The 27,208-nt window shown below is 39.0% G+C and overlaps 1 protein-coding gene across 1 annotated transcript in view; it reads left to right on the top strand.

Annotated features, from left to right (window-relative positions):
• The window catches only part of LOC132771790 (amine oxidase [flavin-containing] A-like), a 64,873-nt gene that overhangs the window by 12,630 nt on the left and 25,035 nt on the right, over positions 1–27,208 (top strand). The window contains exons 2-6 of the mRNA XM_060770226.2: positions 15,879–15,973; positions 16,232–16,369; positions 21,895–21,999; positions 24,116–24,207; positions 26,081–26,222. Coding sequence (XP_060626209.2) covers positions 15,879–15,973; positions 16,232–16,369; positions 21,895–21,999; positions 24,116–24,207; positions 26,081–26,222 — 572 coding nt within the window. The remainder of the gene's footprint in view (positions 1–15,878; positions 15,974–16,231; positions 16,370–21,894; positions 22,000–24,115; positions 24,208–26,080; positions 26,223–27,208) is intronic.

Here is a 27,208-nt window from a genome sequence, read left to right as displayed (position 1 = left end):
CATATAAATGGAGTGGTGATTCTTTGGTTGAGTCTGAACTTTAAAGCCGTCCTGTGTCCCTTCTCAGAGGTGAGAAGGATGGAATACAAATGCTCAAAATAATAACAATAATTATAAAAAGATTATCCAAAGCCAAACTCTATCACCCCCCCCCTCCCCAAGTTGGTTCAGCACCCTGTATTGCCCCCTTAAACTTTGGACTAAAACCCAGAAAAGACCAGTTGCTGTTGAATAGGATAGTTCCCAGTTTGTAGCTTTGGCTTCTGGCTATGCCATTTATTTATGTTAGGGTAATTCATCATTTTGTTAAATTATAATATGTGATAGATTATATATGTCACTGATTTAAATGCTGAACTTTTTCACAGTACAAGCTAAAACAATTAGCTTAATGGAAGATGTTTTAAAAACTTTATATGGTGATGATACAGCCTGGTTGTCAGACCCCCCCCCCCCCACATGGCCGTATCAGAACAACAACCTAATCTATTTTCCTTAGGGGAGAGGAAGTCTTAAATATACCTGTGAATATTATCTTTTATTGACATAATTTGTAAACTAAAAGCATTCCATTGTCTTAGCTATAAAGGTAATTAATGAAAAACATTTCTCTGAATAACATCAGTGAAAAAGTATCTCAGTTCATCTATGGGCAATTTCAGTAATGGTTAGGAATGGATCCTGTGATCTTTGATTTCATCTAGGACTATGTAAACATCAAAAAGAACTCTTTAGCCATATATATCTCTAAGTAAATGTGAGGCACACAAACTCCAAAGTATATTCATAATTAGTATTGAGACTCATCTGATTTGACACAGATGACTTTTATGTTGCAAGCAAGAAGCCACTTCCAACTATTTTCAAATGCATCCTGCTATATCCAGATAATTGGCCTCTCAGATTTGCTGCTAGCAGTGGAAAATCAAAGTGCTTCCTGCCATATTTATCTATTATAAAGCCTAAAATGATTTCAGAGAATAAGAAATATACTTATCTCATGTTGTTAGTCTGCTCTCTGTGTGTGTGTGTGTGGCTGGAGCAACTTGAGAAACTGCAAGTCACTTCTGATGTGAGAGAATTGGCCGTCTGCAAAGATGTTGCCCAGGGGATGCCTGGATGTTTTACCATCCTCTGGGAGGCTCTCTCATGCCCCTGCATGAGACGCTGGAGCTCACAGATGGGAGCTCAACCTGCTCCCCAGATTCGAACTGCCGACCTTTCAGTCAGCAGTCTTGCTGGCACAAGGGTTTAACCCATTGCACCACCAGAGGCTCCAGTTAGTCTGCTGTCTATGTTTCTGAATGTTAAAGGACTCTGAAATATTTCTTGTGAATGCTACAATAACATGAACTACACAAGTATGGACAAGACAGTTGAACTTTGGCTCACTACATGTAAGCTTAACCCCTTCCCATCTTGGCTAATAAAATCTAACAGGGATTGTTTGACTGGGTAGTCCAATGGGTGGTAAATGCTTCACTGCAATGAGGGGCAGGGGATCCCAGCCGCCTTGAAGGTAGAGTTGGTGGGCTCTCTCAAAAGGATGTTCAACGTGGAGGTGATAGAGCTGTGGATGCAGTAGGGAAATGCAGCATTGAGTAGGTTAAAGGGCAGCACAGAAATATCTGGATAATCTAAATTAATTCAAGTCTCCAGTGCCAGACGGACCGAAGATGTTTCAGACTCACTGGCAATCGTCTTTGAGAATTCCTGGAGAACTGTAGATGTTCCAGCAGACTGGAAGAAGGCAAATGTTGTGTTCATCTTCAAAAAGGGGAAAAAGGAAGACCCAAACAATTACCACCCAGTCAGCTGATCATTAAACAGATAATCTGTAAGCACTTAGAAAGGAATGCCATACTCAGAAAAAGTCAACATGAATTTCTTCAAAAGCCAGTTTATCTCTTTATCTGAAATAGTTACAAGCTATATGATACATTATAGCTACAAAATGAAGGGAATGCTGTAGATATAGCACATCTTGATTTGAATCATGACCTGAATCCAAATTCCTATATTTCATTATTACATTTTTAAGTTAAGCTGAATTTATCCTGTTTAATTGCTCTATTTCCATGCTATTTTCTAAGCTGCTATACATTTCTATTCACCTTATTGACTACCCTGTCCTTTAACTAGTTGTGCATATTGGCCCCCTCCCCCCTCCAAAAATGAGTCTGTTGTTGCTTTTGATGCTGTTTATTATTGTTATGCTGTTTTATGCTATTTTAATATGTTATTGTTCTGTTTTTAATTGTATGTTGCCTTGGGCTTGGCCCCATGTATGCTGCCCCGAGTCGCCTTGAGGAGATGGAGGCGAGGTAGAAGGTTCTCCTCCTCCTCCTCCTCCTCCTCCTCCTCCTCCGCCTCCTCCTCCTCCTCCTCCTCCTCAATTCTAGTGAGTCCCTTGAGAGAGCTGCAGATCTTGAAATATAAAGAGAAAAGTTTAATATTGAAATTTTATATACGCTTACTTCAGAACAAGCCTATGTGGTTGTTAAGCAAAATAAGAAAATGTGACCTGAAATAAATCAATAAAGATGGTGAAATCAGCAGAAAGCCTCTGAGTAATTTTCAGTAGTATCTGGTGGGCCCATTTCTGTGAAGTGGTGAAACTCTTGAGTTTCAACCTGAGCCTTAATGAAATCCAAGGAGTTAAGCACTTTTTCTAAAATAGGTTCAGCATCTTTAAAATTCAGACTAAAATACAAGGTGGATTCACTGCCATGTTACCATGAGTTTCTTAGCAAAATCCAGTTCATTACAAGATCGAAGCCAGGACAGTGAAGCAAAGTAGACCTAAGAGAAAACCTTAGACCCAAACATTATAATATATTTGATATATTCAAAGTAATTTTCTCTGCCAAGCTTTTTTTTACTCCCAGCTTGCTTTCAAATCAGGAAGCATTGGGTGGGGGGTGGAGAAGCAACAGATTAAGGGGGTGTTAATCCATTTATCTGTGTATTGTTTTACCTTTAGGAATATTACCAAAGCTATTTGCTTTTATATGTTCCATTCTATGAAAAAAAATAATAAGGGATTTATAGTTACTTACACCAACACTTTTGTGTTTGTTTTTTTGAAGAAAAGAAATTGTTCTGGATTTTAATGGTGTGCATTTTACCTACCATTTAGTACTACACTGGGAGGAAAAAAACTAACAAAGGGTCACTAAACACATATGTATCTGACATTTTCAGCAGCTGTACTAGGGTGTTCTTTGTATCTTATCCACCCTTTAAAATTGTAATGAAGTGCATACTTCTGTAATACATTCACATGAGCTAATTAACCAAAAATACTCAAATAGAAACATATTCTGTTTTATAACAATGACAACAACAACTTTATTTATAATCAGCCCTATCTCCCTAAAGGGAGATAGGGCAGGTTTTCTAGTCACTGCCCTGTAATGGACCACTAAATTTCAAAACTGATTTGTCTTTCAGAATTTACTTGTAAACTTTTGATAATCATGTAACACTCAGAGTTATTTCACATTATCTGCTGCATCATGACTCTGCAGAGTTTTTCTCTTTAAGGGTCCTTCCACACAGCCCTATATCCCAGGATATCAGGGAATGTTGGTGGGCAGAAAAAGAGATTTAAAGATGGGCTCAAAACCAACCTTACAAACTCTGGCATAGACACTGAGAACTGGGAAGCCCTGGCCCTTGAGCGCTCCAGCTGGAGGTCAGCTGTAACCAGCAGTGCTGTAAATTTGAAGAGGCACAAAGGGAGAGTGAAAGAGAGAAACATGCCAAGACGAAAGCGCGCCAAGCCAACCCTGACTGGAAACCAATGCCCTCACTGCAGGAGAAGATGCAGATCAAGAATAGGGCTCCACAGTCACCTACGAAACCACCGCTGGTACACTGATATTGGAAGACTATCCTACTCAGACAACAAGGGTTCGACTAAGATATCCCAGGATATCAAGGCAGAAAATCCCATAATATCAGCTTTGAACTAGGTTATCTGAGTCCACACTCAGATATTGTGGGATTTTCTGCCTTGATATGCTGGGATATAGGGCTGTGTGGAAGGGCCCTGATTAAACTGATTTTGAAAAAGCATGGTTCCTCAATACCCTTAAAAATAGTATATGAGCCAACACAGCACAAAGTTCCATTCTACTTATTACCTATTCATATTAAATGCTGGATCTTAGATAAACATGAAATACTGGAAAAATAAAAAAATTCCTATGGCAGATGCCTGTCATAGATGCAGGCAAAATGCCAGGAGAGAATGCTTCTAGAACAGGGGTCTTCAAACTAAGGCCCGGGGGCCAGATGCGGCCCTCCATGGTCATTTATCCGGCCCTCGCTCAGGGTCAACCTAAGTCTGAAATGACTTGAAATCATACAAGAACAACAATAATCCTATCTCATCACCCAAAAGCTTGAAATACTAATAAGTTTATATTTGTTAAAAGTGTTCTTCATTTTAATTACTGTATTGTTTTTTAAGTTTCTTTTGCACTACAAATAAGATATGTGCAGTGTGCATAGGAATTCATTCATGGGTTTTTTTTCCAAATTATATTCTGGCCCTCCAACGGTTTGAGGGACTGTGACCTGGCCCTCTGTTTAAAAAGTTTGAGGACTCCTGTTCTAGAACATGCTCATACAGCCCACAAAACCTACAGCAACCCAGTGATTCTGGCCATGAAAGCCTTCGACAATACAAAAGATTTTCCCAACTTTAAAAAAAGAAATCAGTTAGAGACAATCCCAATAGCCTTGTTGCTACACACCCCATAACTATGAAATTTGTTTTAAAAAGTTTATGTTAAAGATATTTATCAAGAAATACAAGAAATAAATACATTTATAGGAACCGGTTAATTATTTTAACTACAGTAAAAAAAAATCTATTGAAAAACACCTTTTCCCCATACTGTTAATTAGCTCTCTTGGTTTTGCCATTTGCATATTGTTTCCTATAGTTTTTGTAACTGTGGTATAACTGTATGATGACTACCACTTAAAACATTACTTCTGAATGATATACTCCACACGTTTCCTGTCTCCAGAACAGTTGCTATTTGAGGAACAAGCTTGAAGTGACATGCAGTGTGTCCTTGCATAACACAGACAGTTTTTAAAATGCAGACAAGTACTTGAGAGAAGTGTTATGGGTAGTTCTTAAGGTTACAGCAAGTGAGGAAGGGGTGTTTCCAATTATAAACTTCTTTGATGGGACAACTAAATGGCTGCCCTTCATATATTTTTGAACTGCTTGGTTTTTTAAAAAGAAACCCATCCAGTTTGACCTTATCTCACTGTTGTGCAATAAGGAACTATTCCTTGATAGATAACCAACAATTCTGTTGATATTTAACCATGTATTTTCTTCTGTTAGATATATTTCTGCATACTGTCTTCATTTTATCTACAGTGATAAAATGAAGTGGTGTTGATTGATTGTGGCTGGCCCCTCTCTGAGTCTGTTACAATTTCCTAAGTTAGACTTAGGACATTGTAACTGCTTTGTATTTTCATTTTGGATTGAGACACTGTTGCTGTGACTGCAATCTAGGGACTGGCAAAGCAACCCTCATGGACTAGATTTCCACATCCCTGTGAAAACATGAGAAACATTATTTAGCAGTTATGAGTAGAGGGAGGCAAGCTGGAGACTTACTAACACCACAAGATGTTAATGGTCTACCAAACGGGCCCCCTGTCTCAACATCTGAAATTGGCAGACTCAGAAATGGAAGACCTGGAAAAGACTCTAGCTGCTGCAAGACCAACCACCTGCTCCCTCGATCCTTGTCCCTCCCGGTTGGTTAAGGAGTGCTGGGAGGGACTATGAGATCCCTTAAGGAGCATCATCAACAGCTCCTTGGAGCAAGGAAATTTTCGAGATTGCCTTAAAGAAGCAGTAGTCCACCCTCTCCTGAAAAAACCAAGCCTTGATGCTGCCATACCTAGTAACTATCGCCCAGTTTCAAACCTTCCGTTCCTGGGCAAGGTGATTGAACGGACAGTGGCGGGGCAGCTACAGCAATTCTTAGATGAGACTGCAGGTCTGGACCCCTTCCAATCAGGCTTTCGTTCAGGTCATGGGACAGAGACTGTCTTGGTAGCGATTACTGACGAAATTCGTCGTCAGTTAGACCGAGGCGGATCAGCGCTATTGGTACTCTTGGACCTCACAGCTGCATTTGACACCGTGGACTATGACTTGCTGATTCATCGATTGGCTATGTCTGGTGTATGAGGTTTAGCCCTCAAATGGTTCAATTCATTCCTCCGGGACCGGAGACAGAGGGTGGAGTGGTCAGGCCAAAGCTCTGAAAGCTCCTGCCTTTGCTGTGGAGTTCCCCAGGGTGCTATCCTCTCGCCCCTGTTATTTAACATCTACGTCCGACCACTTGCTGGACTGGTGCGGAGCTTTGGCATAGAGTGCTACCAGTATGCAGATGATACCCAGCTACTCTTGCGTCTCGAACCTGGAACAACTGCGATTCCTGAGAACTTTAAGCTGTGTTTGAAAGCAGTGATGAGTTGGCTACGAGCAAGCAGACTAAAAGTCAATCCTGCAAAAACTGAGATACTCTGTCCTGGCTAGCCGCCAGAATTAACCCAGTCTCTGCCTGATTTCGATGGGGAAGCTCTGGTTCCGTCTGCCACTGTTAAAAGCCTTGGGGTTGTGTTGGACTCAATGCTGACGATGGAGGCCCAGATCACTGCCATAAGTAAGCAGGCCTTTTTTAATCTTCGCCAGGCAAGGAAATTGGCATCCTACCTTTCGGTAGAAGCATTGGCAACAGTAATCCACGCAACAGTCACCACGAGGTTGGATTATTGTAATGCCTTATATGCTAGCCTTCCGAAGTCAACGACCCAGAAGATTCGAATGGTCCAAAATGCGGCAGCCAGGCTGCTAGCGGGATCATCTATAAGATCCCATATTACACCGATTCTGCAAAAACTGCATTGGCTACCAATAGAACATCGCATCTCTTACAAGATACTGATCCTGACATTTAGAGCTCAAAATGGCCAAGGACCTTTATATCTTAGGGACCGCCTCATTCCTTTTCCCCATCAGTGGTCACCTCGATCCACCCAGGAAAATCTCCTCTACATACCGGGTCCTAGGGAGGCACATTTGGAAGCTACAAGGCGTAGAGCTTTTTCGATCTATGCTCCAATTCTGTGGAACTCATTGCCTCCATATATTAGAGCAATGTCGGAGTTGCGACCTTTTGCAAAGGCGCTCAAGACTTGGCTGTTTGGTTGTGCATTTAAGTAACCGGATCAAATTTTGTCATAGTCACTGCTGAATGTTTTTATGTTGAATGTTTTATGTTGAATGTTTTTATGTTGAATGTTTTTATATTGAATGTTTTTATATTGAATGTTTTATATTGTGTATAAACTGTTTTAAATTGTAAGTCGCTCGGAGCACCTTGGTGGAGAGTGACTAATTAAGAAATAAAGTGATGATGATGATGATGATTTCCGAACTTAAACCAGGCAAAGCCCCAAGAAGTGATCATATGCCCCCTGAACTGCTGAAAGCAAACTGAGTGATGGACACCAATACTAGCAGTCCTGTTCACATGCATTGATCAATCTGCTTGTATACCTTTTACTGGGGGCTTGCAATAATTGTCCCCATTTATTTTAAAAAGGCAGTAGAACAGATCCTGCCAACTACAGACCAATTAGTCTTCTAAGCATCATCAGCAAATTATATGCTAGTCATCTCCTAGACAAAGTATTAAGTTGGTTGGACGAAGAAAACTTCTTAGAAGAGGAACAAACAGGTTTTAGGATCAGACTCTCAAATGTTGATCAGGGCTTAATATTGCAACATTTAGTAGAAAAATATTCCTCTCCCTCCAGGGAGTGCTTTACACAGCCTTTATAGATTTTAAGTTTGCATTTCACTCAGTCTCAAGAAACAGACTATGGAGCAAACTTGAGGCCATCATACTAACAATTTTAGTTGTTAAGTTATAATTCTTGTTTATATGTTGGGTTGTTTAAATTTTGTTAGTATGGATATATTGTTTTTGTATTCGGGCATTGAATGTCTGCCTTTTATGTTTGGAATCTACCCTGAGTCTCTTTGGGGAGACAGAGTAGAATATAAATAAAGTTTTATTATTTTTATTATTAACATAGACAGGTGCCTGCTGGTTCTCATTCGCAACCTTTATGAAAAATGACCCTGAAATCCACCTTAAGAGCCAGTCGCCAGGCATGGCATGGGGCACTGCAGAATGATGTGGCCAGCCCACTCCCACCAGTGACAAATGCTGTGGGGAGCAGAAGCAGGGACCTCTATGGAGACCTATCACAAGTTCTCATGGAAGCCTTTCACATTGACAGGAGGGGAGCTGATTATGGCATATCTTGGAGACCTACTAGGCAGCAGTACACAAGCCTTTTAGGTGGGTTTTAGTGGTTGAATTGAGAGTTAAGGCACAACTGCAACTTCATGGGGCCTTGATCTACATTTATAGTCCATGTATCGTGCAAATAGCTCAAAGCAGCACAGACAATATTCTTCATTTTTATTCTAACAACATGGAGGGATCCAGACAGCTGAGAGATTGTGGTTGGCCCATAGTCACACACAAAACTTTACAGTTCAGTTGGGATTATTTGAAACCTGGGCTTTCTAGCAGTCCAACACACTCTAACTAGTAATCACCACTACACCACAGTGGCTTTCTATAAATAGTTACATTTATTACTGGGAATTATAATTCTCTGGAAAGGTCTTAAAAGCAATGTTGGACCATTACTTTAATTGTTGTTGTCATGAACTAAATAACATTTTAAAACAGCCTCATATTGAAAAAGGAAAAAAAATCTGGAAAGTTTATCCCTGAGGGGACTGTAGAAAATGTCATCTGGCTCATATTGTCAGCTCCACAAATACTTGGCACAGAGATTCTGGCTCGACTCACGAGAGCAGAGGTTAAGATGGCCACTGCCAGATTTCATTTTTCAGCTGAGTGCAGACATAATTAGATTTCCCATCGATGTAGTGGTGAAAGTAAATCACACGAGAAATACATTGTTTTGGTGGTACTTTAATGTAATCAAGATAGCAATGGCAATTAGCTTTCTTTACCATTAACTGATATGCTGTGAGAGAATAAGAAAGGTCAAAATTAGAAAAGTAAGCACCCATTGTGGTCATCAAGAACTGCAGAGACAAGACTATAAATGGCTTTGAACATACTTATTGTCAGCTAGCCAGGAAAGTGCTATAATGGTGTGATAGCTTTTTAATACTTTGAATTAACTCCCATTTTATTGAAGGTGGTTATCATATTAATGATTTCTTTCTACTCTTTATCTTCCTCATTGGTATGTGATGTCACAGGAAAACTATCAAGAAAAGGAACACTTCAGCAAATAAAGCTGCTTCCGTCTTCTTCAGAAATGACAGATAACTGTGTACTTAATTGCTTCCAAAAGTGGCTTGATAATTTGATAGCTGTGTTGCTTGAGTGTTTCTCACAGTCTCATGGTGAGATCCAGACATCACTTTTAGATGACATGGGACCATCACCCATTAATTCAGCTTATAAAGTCACTTTAATAATTCCACAGAGTCCCAAAGAAAGGTATTTAAGAATGCTTTGACAATAGGTGTGGTTTTATAAGCATAGCAATGAAGTATATAAGGAATCTAAAGCTTTTAACACATTAAATGCCAGATGCTTTGTGCCTTTCTGAAACTGCACAAATTATTAGGCATACCTAATTCTATTAGGTTCAGGGTTATTAAATAGTTCTCAGAGAGGTTCCTTCCACGAGGCACCTCCTTAGGCAACAAGTACTATAGCTAGTAGCAACAATGAGTGATTCTTTCTGAGATGGTAAGAGTGCTTTCCATCTGCTGTAGGACAGAACTGTGTACCACATGAGCTGCTTTGTATTTCCTCTGACCTGTTGCTCTCAGAGTTAGAGGATGCTGGACTGTCACCAGTGCTGAATTATACTTTCAGTCCAATTTATGAGGGGATGTAGTCCATCGGAGCCTGTGTGCCTTTGGACTAGGCCACTGGGGCACTAAGTTTAAATACCTACTTGACCATGAAAACCCACTGGGTGATGCTGGGAAAGTCACACTTCCTCAGCATGAGAGCGAGGCAAAAACAAACACTTGTTTGAACAAATTCTCCCAAGAAAACCATATGATAGGAACAACTGAATATCAGCATAAGAAAGGGCCTCCTCACACTAGAGAATGAATCCACTTTAAATCCAGTTGCTGCCTTCTGCAGAATTCTGGGGTTTGTAGTTTAGGGAGGAGCCTTTAAGAGCCTCTCTAAACTACAAACCCCAGAATTCTGCAGGAGGTAGTAACCGGATTTAAAGTCAATTCATTCTCTAATGTGATGAGGTCCTCAGAATGACTATAAGAAACATAGCGACAATAAAAATATACCACTATCAATGTTTTGAAGGAGACCTGAAAATAATTATATACTCCACAATTCACCATTTAAATATGCTGAAATCTTGCCATCAACCACACCAATAGCTTGGCACTTTACTTTGAAAAAATCTGTGCCTTTTTATATAGCATTGTTTGTGTGCATGCCTTTAAATCGTCTGACAGCTTATGGTGACTCATAAATTTCAGAGGGTTTCCTTAGGCAAGGAATACTCAGAGGAGGCTTCCTTCCTCTGAAATATAGGTTAATGCATCAGAGGTTAGTTGGGAGTCTCCCATTCAGGTACAAACCAAGAGTATTTATTCTTATTTATCGTATCAGTTGTGATGTATTTGTGATGTATTTGAGAAAACACGCAGTTTAAAAACTTTGCATTATATTAAATGTCCTTTGACCTGAAGCTGGCCACTTCGAGTGCCTCTGGTGTTTCTATAAAAAGGTCCTCCATTGTGCATGTGGCAGGGCTCAGGTTGCATTGTAATAGGTGGTCCATGGTTTGTTCTTCTCCACACTTGTGGACTCCACTTTGTGGCCCCATTTCTTAAGGTTGGCTCTGCATCTCATGGTGCCAGAGCCCAGCCTGTTCAGCATCTTCCAAGTTGCCCAGTCTTCTGTGTACCCAGGAGGGAGTCTCATTTGGTATCAGCCATTGATCGAGGTGCTGGGTTTTAGCCTGCCCCTTTTGGACTCTCACTTGCTGAGATGTTCCTGCAACTATTTCTTGTTTTAAGAACACCAACTAATCAGGGATGACCCTGTTTAGCTTCCAAGATCATACAAGATTTTGTGCCTTTATGGTATTTATACATAGCACTTATGAGAAACTTTTGATTTAAGGCCTGTTGGTTAATTAGTAGGGTGTGCACAGTACCATTTTTCAAAACAGGATCCAGCAATTCCAGAAGTTCCAGAAACCAAACCTTTGGAAATGGGATGGGAGATGTAGCTTGAATTGTCTCGGCCAAAATGAGTCAGTTCAAGTCAATATCAACTTATGTTGAGAGAGGACACAATAGCTGTGTTTAAGTAATTGCAAAGACATCACATTGAGGAGAGGGCACTCTTATTTTCTGCTGCTCTAGAGACCAGAACACAGGAAAAGAGACTCCACCTAAACATCAGGAAGACCTTCCTGACAGTAAGGGCTGATCGTAGTGGAATATGCTGTCTGGTGGAGTCTCTTTCTCTGGAGGTTTTTAAACAGAATCTAGCTGACCTTCTATGAGTCTATGTCAACTCTTTAATAGGGCTTTCTTGGCAATATTTATTCAGAGTAATTTGCCAATTCTTTCCTCTTAGGTTGAGAAAGTAGCACTTGCTGGATGTCATCCAACTGGTTTCCATGGCTGAATGGGGGTTTTCAGTCCTATTTCAAAACTCAACTACTAGTCCACTCTGGTTCTCTCTCAGCTAGAGTAGATCCACCAAAACACTTGTAAAATGTTAAGTCAATGTTTGTGCAAATCCTGTTGATTCAGTGGGTTTACTATAATTGCAGAACAGTCACAATCCTAAGGATCCACCAGAGGTTTTTTTTTTTTGTTTTGTTTTGTTTTGTTTTAAAAAAGATTCAATTATCTGTTCAGGGAATGTTGCAACAACATCCGAAGTTGCACACATGCTCCTGAGTGGATTCTAACTTGGTGCTTTCATGTAAAATACATTTAAGGACCCTTCCAGACAGACCCTATATCCCAGAATCTGATCCCAGGTTTTCTACTTTAAACTGTATTATATGAGTCTGCACTGTCAGATAATCTGGGATAAACAGAAACAGGGTCTGTATACAGCCGAAATGCATAACCCTTTGTTTTTTTTCCCCATGTCTTTGTTACTTAACATCATTTTCACATATTTAGAGTGTTAGCTATGAGAGTTTGCAATTGTGCAATTTTTTTAAAAAGTTAAAAGCAGGATGTTATCCAGCAATAGTCTGCTTCTGCTAGGTAAACTGGGCAGCTGTTCAGAATTAGTTTGTAGTCTTTAGTTTGACACGAATCTTTCTTTTGATTTTCCTGGACCATATCTCAAATTGTATATAGAAAGAGTGCATCTGTGTTTGGATGTGATGAGTTCAAGGACTTCTTGAAGAAGTAGGTCAGTCCTGATGCTCCATTTAGTGACAACAGTTTAAGGCCTTTAATAGCACTGTAGAATTGATTTGGGACACAGTTTTCCTCCAAGTCGATGAAACTTGAGTTGAGTTACTATGGAAACGCCTGGGCAGATCATTCAAAGGGCCATGACTTATTTATCCTGATCAAATAACAAGTATTGTGCCAAGAGCTCACAAATGAGTCAAATTTGTGAGAGGAAGGTTTCCTTGAAACATGGTGAGGAGAAAAGGCAGTGTCTAATTTCTTCTCAAAGTGCTAAGGTGAACAATATATTCAAACTTCAAAAAGAGAGAGTGAAAGAATAAAACAGGGAACTGTGTGCTAGTTCTGATGGCAAGAGCATCTGTGAAAGGCCATGTACAAATCAAAGAATATTAAAATGACAAATGTGATCAATCATCCCATCTAGCTATCGATCAGTCTGTGTATGCTCTTGTGGGCTAAATAGGTAATGCCTAACTAGGGAAAACATTTTCTGTAGGACAAGTAAAAGGTACTCTATCCAATGTGCTACTACAACTGCTGTGAAAGGCCATTCATGATGCTGGGGAATATTAGAAAATGATTTTTTAGAAACACACATATACACAACCGCCCCTGCCATTATGTCTTGATTTTGTAGCTATATTTGGAACCCTTATGAACAGATTTGGTCACTGCTCTTCGTAAAAGATAATAAAGAGTTAGATCAATTATTTATTCCTTCTAGAGGTAGAGTTATAGTATTCAGGACCTTTTAGGTTTGGAGCAAAAAAAGACATGTAGAGGGAGTAAGGATTAAAAGTATATTAGATTTGCCACAGTTCATATTTTTTTCTCCTTGTGTGTATTTGGGTGAGCTCCACTGCACTCAGAAAATGACCAGATAGACACTTTTTCATTGGATAGAAATAGGCCACAACTTTATTGCACACACACGCGGGTCTGAATTCAGGCATCAACCAACTCATTGTTGATCATTACAAAGTCCTTGGGATAGCATGAGAGTGCCCAACCCTGCAGATGCCCAGCATGGTCTTGTAAACCAGAGGATATAATATGACATATTTCTTCAGTCCTCTAAGGGGAAACCCTGTAACCAGTGCCTTTGAGACACTTGTTATCCAATCCTGTCAAAGTTGTGACAAATTGGAAATATGCATGACATGACTTCATATGTATGGAGAGGGGCTAGGATGAAGTTTGGAGCAAACTGCCTGGAAACCTAACTTGCTTCCAGATATATATTTGCCCATCTGGACAGAATGGAAACTTCAATCTGGATTCACCCATTCAGGGGCAGAACCAGCCAGACAATGAATTGAAACCATGATTTGAATCTATTGTCTGTCTTTTCCAATGACTACAAATTAAATTATCCTTCTCCAGACTACAGGGGGCTCTGGGAAGAAAACAGGTTCTGTGGCACTACAAGCCACCTCAACACTGCGTACCCTCCCCCGCTCCTGGTTCTACAGCCTCAGCCACCTTCCGAGCCAGAATCATCTAATTAATTGATGGATGATAAAGAAACCAACAATTTCTGCACATCTGATACAATTTAAACTGGAATTTACCAGACCTCCACATTTGTGACTATTTGGAAGAGCCAGAACTCATCATGAGATCAGATACTTATCACGTGGTTGTAGAACTGCCCTGTGGTTTAAGAAGGAAAAAACCCCACTTCTGTATTTAAAATTCTGAAGGAAAACAAAGCAGACATTGAATTTTGACTGGAAACGTTGCTGGCAGGAAAAGAAATAATCTATCACCAGCTTCTACTCATCTTCTCCCAAAACTGTTTTAGCAGCAACAGCTGTACCATCACTTTCCTACGTGCAGAGCTTGAATGTTTGTTCCCCATACAGAAAAAGAAACATTCTCTGTATTGTCGAAGTCTTTCATAGCCGGAATCACTGGGTTGTTGTAAGTTTTTTGGGCTGTATGGCCATGTGCTAGAAGCATTCTCTCCTGACGTTTCACCTGCATCTATGGCAGGCCATAGACTCAGGCAAAATGCCAGAAGAGAATGCTTTTAGAACATGGCCATACAGCCTGAAAAAACTACAACAACCTAGAAATATTCTCTATTTCATCCTTATGTAATACCCAAATCCCTGTTCTGTTGTTTAAAATGCAGTTTATGATCCACATATGAAGTTGTGGAGAATGCTAGACCTCGATTTTCATCTTCCTCACACCAAAAGTAGCCATTTGAAGACAGGAAGTTCCCTGCTATGCCTAGAAGCTCTCTCCAGGATGAGGGATCCCTGAATTTTAGGGTTACAAATTGCATGGACACTCAGCAAGCAGCGTGAAAGATGTCTCTCTTTGCAGACTATTGCTTTCTCTACAGTGGGGAGAGGGGCAGACTAGCACTCATCTGTTAACTGCATGTTAATTGTGTCTGCTTCTTAATTTCTTGAATAGGGCTTTACAGTTAGGAGTTACTACATCCTAAAGACACTGTAAACTGAGGGAAATATATGTCATAAACATAAAGATCCAAAACATAATCCAGAGCCTTTCCTTATTTGATTTCTACATTGTTGCAGGCTGCTCCATGTCCAACATGATCTTTAGGTTCTGTACATTGCAATCCTAGTTCTGAGAGCAAGAGGAAGTGCTCTGGAAAGTGTTTTCCTCTTGTCTCGGTGCCAGCTGATAGAGAGTCAATGGATGGATTATGTTTCCACTGCTATTCACATGATTGGAAGACAGACTGCTTCCTTCCTCTGATTGTTGGGAGTACTGTGTTCTGAGATTTATTGAGATGTTATGAAATTCTTTCTCACATACTCAAGACCTTCTATATTACTAGGCAAAATACTAGCATGTATACACCTTTATTTTGAGAAGGATTGAATAGTATTTATGAGATCCTTGGTGTTGTTTAGTCACTGGCCTATTCTCATCTAATTGGGCCATATCGTGTTTACTTCTGTACCATTTTGTTAGGCCACAGTACTGCAATGTGAAAGATATCTAAATGTTACAATTGCAGGGCAAAAAGACTGGTTATCTCTCATTAAGTTACAAAAGTGATGTAATAGTTATATTGTATTTTCTTCTTATGAAAATGAATGAATTGCAAGTAGTTAGTGATTTGTGTATACTTTCAAACTTTGATATAAAACTATACAGGTCAAATGGGTATTTCAGAGAATTTTCCAGTCAAATGGGTATTTTAGAGAATTTTCCTGCTCCCATCCTTTCCAGAGATGAGACATTATTTACATTTGACTGACCTAGATACACACGCATGTATACATAAGGGAGTAACAGTAGAAATAGTACTGAATGACTGAAAAATACTGTTTTATCATTACTTTAGGTCTGTCAGCAGCTAAGCTGTTATCTGAATCTGGACTTAAGGTTGTGGTTTTAGAAGCACGAGACAGAGTTGGTGGACGGACACACACAATTAGGGTAAGCAATATTATTTTAACCCATCCTTGTATTTTGCATATATGTTGTACTGCAAGGCATTTTGGAAAATTGTGTTACTGCTGCAAAAGATTCTATTTAATCCTCTAAACCATGTACAGAAAACATACAGTGGTTCTGAGTTTGAATATATGAGTTAGGCCTAATTCTGAGATAGTTTTCTTTGTTTTTATGAAACTTGAGTATTTTCAACATATTGTGTCACAGACCCTACTTGTGCAATTTTGTCTCTCTTTACAGAACAAGCAAGTGAACTATGTAGATGTTGGTGGAGCCTACGTAGGACCTACACAGAATCGAATTCTGCGACTAGCTAAAGAACTTGGCATAGAAACATACAAAGTGGATGTAGAGGACGCGGGGATCCTGCACACAAATGTAAGGGGGGGGGGGAATTGTTGAAATAATGTGATGTGAGAACATGGATCACAAGTAGAACTTTTCTATTCATTTATTGACAATCTGATAAAATTTCTAAGATGATAGAAGTTAGTCTGTTGCAGCAAAATATAAATGAAGAATTTTGTGTGATCTTTTTAAAAAATGAAGTTTTATTTTGTATAAGCTTTCATGTACCTGAAGAAGTGGGCTTTAGTCCAAAAGCTGCTGCGCTTACTATTACAGAATTATTAATGTTGTTGTTATTGTTAAAAACCTGGCTGCTTTTAGAATCATAGAAACATGGAATTATAGAGTTGGAAGAGACCTCCTGGGCCATCCAGTCCAACCCCCTGCCAAGAAGCAGGAAAATTGCATTCAAAGCACCCCCAACAGATGACCATCCAGCCTATGTTTAAAAGCCTCTGAAGAAGGAGCCTCCACCACATTCCGGAGCAGAGAGTTCTACTGCTTAACAGCTCTCAGAGTCAGGAAGTTCTTCCTAATGTTCAGATGGAATCTCCTTTCTTGTAGTTTGATTATTTTTGTTATTTTAACAATGTAAAATTGTTAATGTATGTTTTATTCTTCTAAAATGAATTACTATGAGCATATGGACGAACAATCAAGTACATCTGAGTGCAGGAAATTTATTTAGAACTTAGCAGAATCATGAAGTTTTATACATTCACAGAGCACTGTATTTATCCTCTTTCCAAAGCTATAAATTTGTCCACAGCACTGAGTTTTGTCAATGGAATAATATTGTATATCAGTTTCAGAAGTAAAGGTATGTTCATTATTCTACCAATGAAGGTGCTTTGGAAAGACCTGTACCTTAATTCAATGGGATGAGTATTAATTTGTGTCTAGATTGGTTAAGTTGAGAGCTTCAAACACAGCCCCCATCCTTGACTTGAATAACTTGTATGCCTCAAACAGCTTTTGTCCTATAAGAGACTTGACTCCTTCTATTTTTCTTTTACACTTCAGCAGTGAATACACTCATACAGACTTTATGAATGGTACAATAGAACAGGATACTGAAGTATTCCACCAAGGAACTGTGCCTGAGTTGTACTTTTTCTTTTTAAGAATAATTTTAAGTGACTTGGAGTTTCTGTTTCCTTCACCATGTTCCCCAAAAGATTTTTCATCACTGTCATACTTTGACTACGACAGACACTGGGTGATTTAGTCTGATCATAAAAGGCGGTCCAAGGCACTCTCAGAAAGTAGGTGTGAGGACACTGGGTTGTCCTCACCCAGTGTCCATGCTGGGACTCCTTCCCAGGGAGACTATACTGTAGCTGATTCTCTGTGCTTCCATCAATATGTAAAGCTTTTAATGGATAAATCTCAATAAAATAATTAAGAATAGAGACATTACATTGACAATGAAGATCCACATAGTTAAAGCAAAGGTATTCCCCATAGTCACCTATGGATGCAAAAGCTGGATCATAAGGAAAGCTGAGCAAAGGAAGATAGATGCTTTTGAACTGTGGTGCTGGAGGAAAATTCTGAGAGTGCCTTGGACCGCGAGAACAACAAACCACTCTATACTCCAGGAAATAATGCCCAACTGCTCACTGGAGGAAAGGATATTAGAGGCAAAGATGAACTACTTTGGCTACATAATGAGAAGACAAGAAAGCTTAGAGAAGATAATGATGCTGGGGGAAATGGAAGGAAAAAGGAAGAGGGGCTGACCAAGGGCAAGACGGATAGATGGTACCCTTGAAGTGACTGGCTTGACCTTGAAGGAGCTGCGATGGCCAACAGGGAGCTCTGGCGTGGGCTGGTCCATAAGGTCACGATCAGTCGGAAGCGACTGAACAAAAAAACCAAGAATATTTATTTAATTCCATAGAGAGTTTACTTGTGACATTGAATCTCAGTTTTGTTAGTGAAAGCAAGGAATAAATAAATACAGCACAATAAAATACAAAACTGAAAAAAGTAAGAGGCCAATGGAAAGACAGATCAACACAGAAAAGCATCCTGAAGAACAAATGGCATTTCAAAGAAAAAGCCAAAAAAGAGCATTCAAAATGAGCACTCATGCACGTCTTAGCAATGTCACATGTAAATAAAAGCCTGTTGCTATGTCAACCCAGCTTCATTGCATTCATACCACCCCTTATATCCTTCAGGCCAATTTTACCAATTTAAGTACAAGTTCTCAGTTCTTACTCAGAACACTTAACGTTTTGAATACAAAACACTTAGAATAGTTGCGTGATTGTTGAAGAGAAATTGCTGTCTTGAATGTTAATTGTTCTTGTGTAAATACTGCAGTCTGTTAGCCTTTCCTTGAATGTTTGTATCTGGTGATTATGAAATAGGCATAATAGATTATGCTTGCGTTAACTGAATAACATGCTTCCAATCATATCATATCTCCTAGAGCTTGATGTGTATCTTAAATCATTTCTAACTCTTGGTCACCCTAAGGCAAACCAATCACAGGCAAGATATGATTAGTGAGGGTTTGCTTTTACCTTCCTGTAAGGCTGAAAATATGACTTGCTCAAGTGGATTTCCAGAGCTGAGCAGGGAGTTAAACCCTGGTCTCAAAAGCCATAAGTGAGCCTGTGCTGTATAATTAATGCAGTTTGATACCACTATAACTGCCAAGAACAATACTATGGAATTAAGGTCTTTAGCTTTCTCTGTCAAACTACAGCTCCCATGATTCCATAGCATTGAGCTATGACAGTTAAAGTGGTGTCAAACTGAATAAATACTGCAGTGTAGATGCACCTACAGTCCAACACTCAGACCACTACATCATGCTTGTCCTCTCCTCATAGGGTTACCAACCAAAATATGTTGTGCAGTTATTTCATTTTCCCCTCCTGAAAGATTTTTGCTCATAAAATATACCAAACATTGCACTACTAATGGAAGAAGGCGACATGTAAAATTTGTTTTTGAGGAAATCCTCTAAAGTGTTTTCATGCTCTTGCAAAAATAAATCCCACATCTGATCAGATAAATTAAATAGTGAAAACTGGCAGAACAACCTTGGCCTAAAGCCACAATGACAATGCCGTACATTGCCTAGTTCTGTGTCACTTACAGAATTTAGAGTTGATTTAAGTGGGGTGTACCTTCCAATACTCATCCTGTAACATCCTCATCCATTATTCTTTTATTCAGTTACAGCTTTATCTCAGCCTGATTTTCTGGCCTTCTAAAGCTGGGAAACACTCCAAACTACTCTTCCCATCTAGGGGAAACCAGAGCATGATTTTAATTGGCAAAGCCTTGCTCTGTCCTTCTATCCTTGTCCAATTTTTGTGTGTCAGCTCATATCTCTTAGGACATTGAACAACAATGTTGGCAGAAAAGGTGAGGAAAATCTTTCCATAAAAAAGCAAGCAGTTGTGTTTCCTTTGAAGATTTGATGTTTTCTGTTTTTACTTTCTGTTTTAAAGATCAAATTGATGATAGCTTTGCAGGAGCAGAGCAATTAAACCAGCTGAAAGAACAAAATAAATGTTAATAGAGAGCTCTCTCCCCCCCCCCCCCCCCCCACATTGCTCAGAGGTTAGAAAATCTAGATCTCAGTAATGATTAACTTTTTTTTTTATTCCTGGGGCTATTGAATGATGAACCTTGAACATTACAAATCTTTTGGTTTCAGATTAGTGTGTGGGGATGTTTGTGTGCTTCTGTTCAAAAATATATGCTAAGTTGTTTGCCCTGTTTCCTCCTCCAGTTTGGGCCCTTCCACACAGCCAAATAACCCAGAATATCAAGGCAGATAATCCCCATTATCTGCTTTGAACTGGATTATTTGAGTCTACACTACCATATAATCCAGTTCAAATCAGATAATCCGGATTTTATATGGCAATGAAGACAGAGCCTGAGCTAGTAAAACTGAACAACAAAATCTAACCAATGATATAAATAATAAAATAATGATATTACAGTCCCAAAAATAAATCACAAGGTAATCTTCTAAAAGCAGCGTAAAAATAACTCAGAGAGCCAAGTAACAGAGAACTGGAAGAGGAAGTGTTTTTAAATGTTGTTGTGGAGATGGGCGGAGAATAGTACAGCAAATTCTGTTTTGCTGGCACCTAGAAAGTTTGCAAATGTCACATTATGCAATTGCTTACCTAGGGCCAGAGTAGACATTCTGAGAAAGTGCACATTGCATGCATATAAGCCATTTTCATGCCAACAGCTCTTAGGAGATGCATGTCTTTACAGGCACGTACTACAAGACCTTGTTTGCTTACTAATGACTAATCATAAAACAAAGCAACCAAAGTGGTGAGACATGAGTGACAAGGAAAGCCTGTTTTAGGACAAACAGTTCTGTTTTTCCACTAGAAGAAGGATTGTTTCTCAAAACACGCTCAACTAAACATATAACCTAGTTTGACCTCTCATTTGCAGCAGGTTCATGTCTAGCCTTCTCCAATATGGTGGGTTGGCCCTAACAGCAACTTTCTCCTGGTTTCCCTGTTGACCGTTGTGGGAATTGACATAGTAAGCCACCCAGTGGTGAAAACCTACTGATGTCTGAATTTATATTGGTAACACATCAAACACCACACCCTTTTGCTTTACATATGTCTTTAGTGAAGTCAGAACTACAACCTAATCCATATTCAACCTGGTTAAAAACCATTAATACTAATTCTCTCCAAAGCAGAATGCGAACTACTAAGTGTGTAGAGTATGCTCTCTCCTAACATGAGAATGGTATTTTCCAAACTTGGATCCCTAGATGATGTTAAATTTAAGTTTCCAGGAGTCTCAGCTGTCAGGGGTAACAGTCAAAAATTCCGAAGAGCTCAACAACGTAGTAGCTGTATCTATCTACACTGTCATAAAAGCACATTATCTGCTTTGAAGTGGATTATATGAGTCTACATTGCCATATAATCCAGTTCAAAGCAGATAATCTGGATTTTATATGGCAGTGCAGATCCAGCCATTGAGACCCAGTATTGGAAGTCATAGTGATGAGGTTAAGAAGAATCTTGAGAAACAGCTCAAAATCTACATTGTTACATTGTTCCATCATAATGTAGGATTGTTGTACTTTGTTCTTATGATTTGCACTTCTATGAAACATGTTCTAAACCACATTTGAATGATTAGGTCACATGTCTGATAATGCAGCAACAAATACCATAAACAACTGAATATTCCTGGAAGAATCAATATGCAACGTATTTGCTCTTTGGTTTCTTTTCACTTCTATTTATATTTCACAAAATAACAAATTATTTTCCTTAGGTTGTAATTGTAGTTAAAGAGCACACAGTGAGACAACCCTGTGGAAAATTAGTGTTGGCATTTTGTGAAAAACCATATGACTTTTGCGTAATTCATCCTTTTTTTCAATGCATATTGTTTATGGATTCATTCCCAGAATTGTTTTTTGAATTTTTATTGAACGTTGTTGGCTTAGCTGCTATAATTGTATAGTAATTATTGCCTATGAAGTCTAACACAGATGCCAGGAAACCCAGCACTTTCTTATTTGTAATTTACAGGGGAAATCCTACCCGCTGTATGGTTTCTTTCCTTCAACATGGAATCCTTTCACATATCTAGATTTTAACAATTTTTGGAGAACAATGGATGAACTGGGGGAAAAGGTATGTTGGGAGCACTGAAGGTATATCATGAGAATCACTAAGTATTTGCAGTATTTACAAAGGCTCAATGTGGAAAAGCATGAAATTTCTATGTAAGCAACACAAGAAGAAATCGGTAAAGAGGCAGCAAGTGCTCTCTATCAAAGCATTGTATAAAAAGAAACGTCCCAATTTAAAATAGAGCAAATCAGTATCACAATACTGTTGTTTGGCCATCTGCTTTGAATTTGTACAACAGATAAGGAAAGTTGTAGTGAGCAAGGCCTTTGTCACCAGGGGAAATTGCCATGATAACCTGCAATGTGTACACACTGGTATGTAGCCTGAAATGGGCATAAAGAATTAATTATTCCATTAGTAAGTTAGTTCTTTTAAAATAATGAACATTAACTAGGTGTCATGGAACTTGTATGCTCTCTTTGATTTGTTATGGCATTCCCTTAGATAAGAAAGTGAGATGAAGGTCTTTTTTGTGAACCATCCTCACACTACATGGCTTAGTGGGAAAAGCAGTGTACGAGGGGGAAAGTGGCTATAGTTGGTTCACCAAAGACAGGGGTGTAGTGGTAGGGGCAAGGGAAGTAGTCTCCAAATGTCTCATGTTGCGAAGAAGGCAAGGTAAAATCTGAAGAAAATAAATAATCATATAAGATAGTCTCCTCTCCATAATATTTTCCTTCAGGCCCCAAATTTCAAGCATTGCAGTGGGTGAGGAACTGAAAATTGTTTGCACTTAGATCTCTTTTATTAGTTGTGTTTGTATTCCTTTGGTAGCATTGTATGTTGCATATCTTTAGATGCCTTAATTGTGTTTTTACACACTAAGATAAAGATCTAAGGACACTTCTAAACAACATCAAAATGCGGGTTTTAAAAGTGGGGCAAAACATCCTGGGACCTGACAGCAAATCTGCACACAAACCTCTCAGTCCCAGGAAATGCTCCCCTGCTAAACTCTTGCCTTCTTTTGAAGTGGATCAAGATAGAGGGCAGATAGGGGACATCCAGTGGTTTTTTTTAAAAAAAATCTCTCAGAGATGCGCTAGACCTCATATGTGCTCATATGGAGATCCCAAAAATCCATAAGCAGAGTTCTTATTCTCTTCACCCAACTCTGAATTCAAGCTCTGTTTAATATTATAAAGATCTAAAGAATGGAATGGCTGTTCTAATTGCTTTCCAGTTGTGCTTCCCTTTAGCCACCTGTGTGTCCAGGACTCCATTTTTTGACAGTTTGATCAGGTGTTTTGGGCTTTTAAAATGCACATGTGTGCAGAAGCAGTTCACACAAGGGGATGGAAGGGAGTCACATGTTTTGCATGACTTCAGGAATTGTATTGTTGATTGTTATGTTTATATTGTTGTTTTTGATATGCCCTTGTTGTAAACTGTTTTTATATGTTGTAAACCGCCGTGAGTCGCCCTAGGGCTGAGAACGGCGGTCAACAAATGCAGTAAATAAATAAATAAATAAATAAATAATAAAGGTGCACATTTTTGTGGGTGGAATCAGGTTTTACATGCACCTTTTAAAGCTGATGACCTGATTCTGTCCACACTTTTCTCAAACATCATTTAATCACCTCCCCATTTATCCTGGTTACTTCCAGATTTTACTGCATGTGTAGAAGGGCCCCAAATTCTTGCAATGTTAGAATTTTAAAGACTAAAGGAGTATTTCATAGAGAAGGGGCAAGAGTCTCATTTCTCCAGTCCCCTTAGCCATCTTTAGCTGTGGATTCTCAGAGATTTGCAAAGGTCAGGAAGCTTACTACACTATAAGATATTCCTATGTCATGTGAAACAGTTTTCTTTGTCCAGCTTTTTGGGAAACTGGTTAAACTTTCCAGAGCCACATTTCCACCTTGCTTTGAACATCCAGCAGACCTAGTGGCTTCCAATGTGCTCATACTTGGGTCTGGGGCCTGCCATGGCAGAGTAGGAAATGGGTTTATAATATCTATTACAAAACATCCACTGTAGCCATGGAAAAACAGCTAAACTACTTTTGTACCAATACCTCTGCTTTATTTTGATGAATCTGTTTTAGTGCAGTTCCCCTGATAATTACAAACACAAATGTTAAAATGCAATGTTTTGTCAAATTTCTCCTTAGATACCTGCTGAAGCACCCTGGGATTCACCATGTGCTGAAAAACTGGACAAAATGACAATGGAAGAGTTTATTAACAAACATTGCTGGACAAAGTAGGTAATTCAGTTAATGTTAAAAAGGTTTTGTCCTAACGTTCATGTTTTTAGTTTTCATTATGCCATAGGAAATACATGCATTCAAAGATTATCCATGTTCTCTTTCTCTCAAGTGGAAACCAACAGAACAATCAACCCACATATATATAGCAACTCTTGTAAGGTTTTTGGATGAGTGACTGAGAGTTAAAATGGGAAGAGGACATAAATAAAACCCATCCCAGCAGTCTCCATGTGTGCTGGGTTTACTTTTGGCCTTCAGTGTAGAGTTTGAAAGTACAACCTAAGGCCTAAAATCTTTTGCTACTTCTTGAATCAATTGCTGAGTAATACGTCAATCCTTATGTAAATCCCAGTGAGTCAACTAGCTTTAAGCCCAAGTGTATTTCAACTGAATAGGCATATAGTCCCTGTTCAGACGTTTGTACTAAGAACATGATGATTGGTAATGAAACGAATGTTAAGCCTATTCACTGGAATGCAGGATAGAGTTCAAGTTCCTAGACAAATACACCCAAGAGTCATTTGAAACTAGAAAGTAAAATAGAAGACTAATGCTACAATCACAGTGGTGTTGTGACTTTTTCCTTTTCTTTCTGCAGTCCTCATAGCAGCAAAAACCTGAATATACCAAATTCCCAGAAAAATACCAAAGTTCTCAGGAGAGGAGAAACAAAACTCTCAATTTGGGTGCTTGTACATAGACGTAATCATGATATTATTAAGCTCTACTGTAATAACCTCTATATTGTTTTCTTCATTGTTATGGGCACTGCTGACTTGAAGGCCTGGTTTTACAAGGACAGCATTTCTATACTTGCACATATGGTCTTTCCGCTACTAAGATCATTCCTGGAACTTTTGGTCATTTTTGTGTGTTTCTTGTACACGCAGCACATCACATTTCTTAGCACAGTTTGTAGAGCAGCTGTTCTTTGGAAGCCGACATGCCTTCAATGTTGATTGAGATTATTGTCATTGTATTGTCGAAGGCTTTCATGGCTGGAATCACTAGGTTCTTGTGGGTTTTTTCGGGCTATAGAGCCATGTTCTAGAGGCATTTCTCCTGACGTTTCGCCTGCATCTATGGCAAGCATCCTCAGAGGTTGTGAGGTCTGTTGGAAGTAGGAAAGTTTTTCCTACTTCCAACAGACCTCACAGTAGGAAGTTTTTCCTACTTCCAACAGACCTCACAACCTCTGAGGATGCTTGCCATAGATGCAGGCGAAACGTCAGGAGAAATGCGTCTAGAACATGGCTCTATAGCCTGAAAAAACCCACAAGAACCTAATTATTGTCATTGTTGGTCCTGAAAAGGTCCATTGGCTGGTTTGTTTGTTGGCATGTTGCAAGTCATTTCTGGTGTGAGAGAATCAGCCATCTACAAAGACGTTGACCTTACAATGCAATCTGAGCCCTGCCACATGCACAATGGAGGACCTTCTTATAGCAACACCAGAGGCACTCCAAGTGACCAGCTACTGGTTAAAGGACATTTAGTATAATGCCAAGTTTTTTAAAATTTGTGTTTTTTTAAAATATCACAACTGTACACTCGGTTCACTTCTGATAAAATAAATAAATATAGAAAAATATTATAGTGTTAGCCCAGCCAAAAGAGGCAAAACATGTGAAAGTTGAGTAGTCTCTTCATCAATCAGGAATGCTAAAACCATTTTAGAGGAAGAAACATGATGATACAGGGTCATAGATCAATGTCATTTTTGAGAAGGTAAATCAGATAAAAGCCATAATCCTTGTTGGTTATGATTTTTTTCAATATTTCTTTAGCAGACAACCAGTTGAATAGAAGAAAAAAACGCTTTTAATCTTTCTCCATCTGTGTCTTGTGTTTTTGTCTTGTACTCAGAGCTGCCAAAGATTTTGCTACTCTCTTTGTAAATGTCAACATAACTTCTGAGACACATGAAGTCTCTGCTCTTTGGTTTCTTTGGTATGTGAAGTTATGTGGGGGAACAACACGGATCTTTTCTGTCACAAATGGAGGGCAGGTATGTAAAGCTTTTAAATTTTAATGAACGAATACTTAATAATGTGCCATCTGTAACAACATAAAGCTCAAGGAAGAACATTGTGGAACATGTCAGTCTGGTTTTACAGTTCTGAATCAATAAATTAGCAATAAAGCTAATATTTCATTTAAATGTCTTTACAAATTAGATAACTCTTGCTTTTCCTCTATCCCACTTACCCCTTATTGCTCTGCTATTGTGATGATGATCCAGTTTAGTTTCCATAGTCACTTCATGATTTAACATTGTAACAAGATATATCTCTGAACACACATATAACTGCAGCACTTTTCAAGAATAATCCCAAGGCTCTTTTGGGAAGGCCCTTCAGTTGAAACAGATTTTTAAAAAATGAAGTAGCATTTCTAAAAATAGGGAAGTAATGCTCAGAGAAATAAGTTGTACAAAGTACTATTGAAAGGCATTTACGTTTATGTTTTGGAAGTATTGTGCTTTTTCATTGCTCTTCATTAAGTCTATTGTGAATTCTCACACTGTTAGTGAAGACGACAGAAAAAGATTGTCTGACAACTTCTTTTCTCTTCTATGCCATGTTAAAGAAAAGCCATCTGCTTGCAGGCAGATCAAGTTCTGAAATGACAGTGCGACTTGGAAAGTATCTTGCTGGGGGATTTGAGGATTTGTCACTCAGAAAAGTATTTTTCCCATGTTCTGAAATTTACAGCCTAATCTTGAAAGGCCAGGGGACATCTGTTTTTCCAGTCGGAAATGAAGGGAAAGAAGAAAGCTTAACCTCTGCTTGCAGTGGCATAGATCTCTCACACTGCAGATCAAGGACTTAAGCATTATTGTGTTTTACTGCTGAAAAAGAAAGTATATTCTGAGATTGATGAAGCCATAGTGATTTAGTTGAGGTTTTTACAAGTTACTTTTGTGAACTATAACTTAAAAATCTCCTAGCTAGGATCTTTGCCAAACCTGAAAAAGAAAGTATATTCTTTCCC

Source organism: Anolis sagrei, chromosome 3, assembly GCF_037176765.1.
Source record: "Anolis sagrei isolate rAnoSag1 chromosome 3, rAnoSag1.mat, whole genome shotgun sequence".
Taxonomy (NCBI): Eukaryota; Metazoa; Chordata; class Lepidosauria; order Squamata; family Dactyloidae; genus Anolis; species Anolis sagrei.
This window is presented reverse-complemented; position numbering and strand designations above follow the sequence as displayed.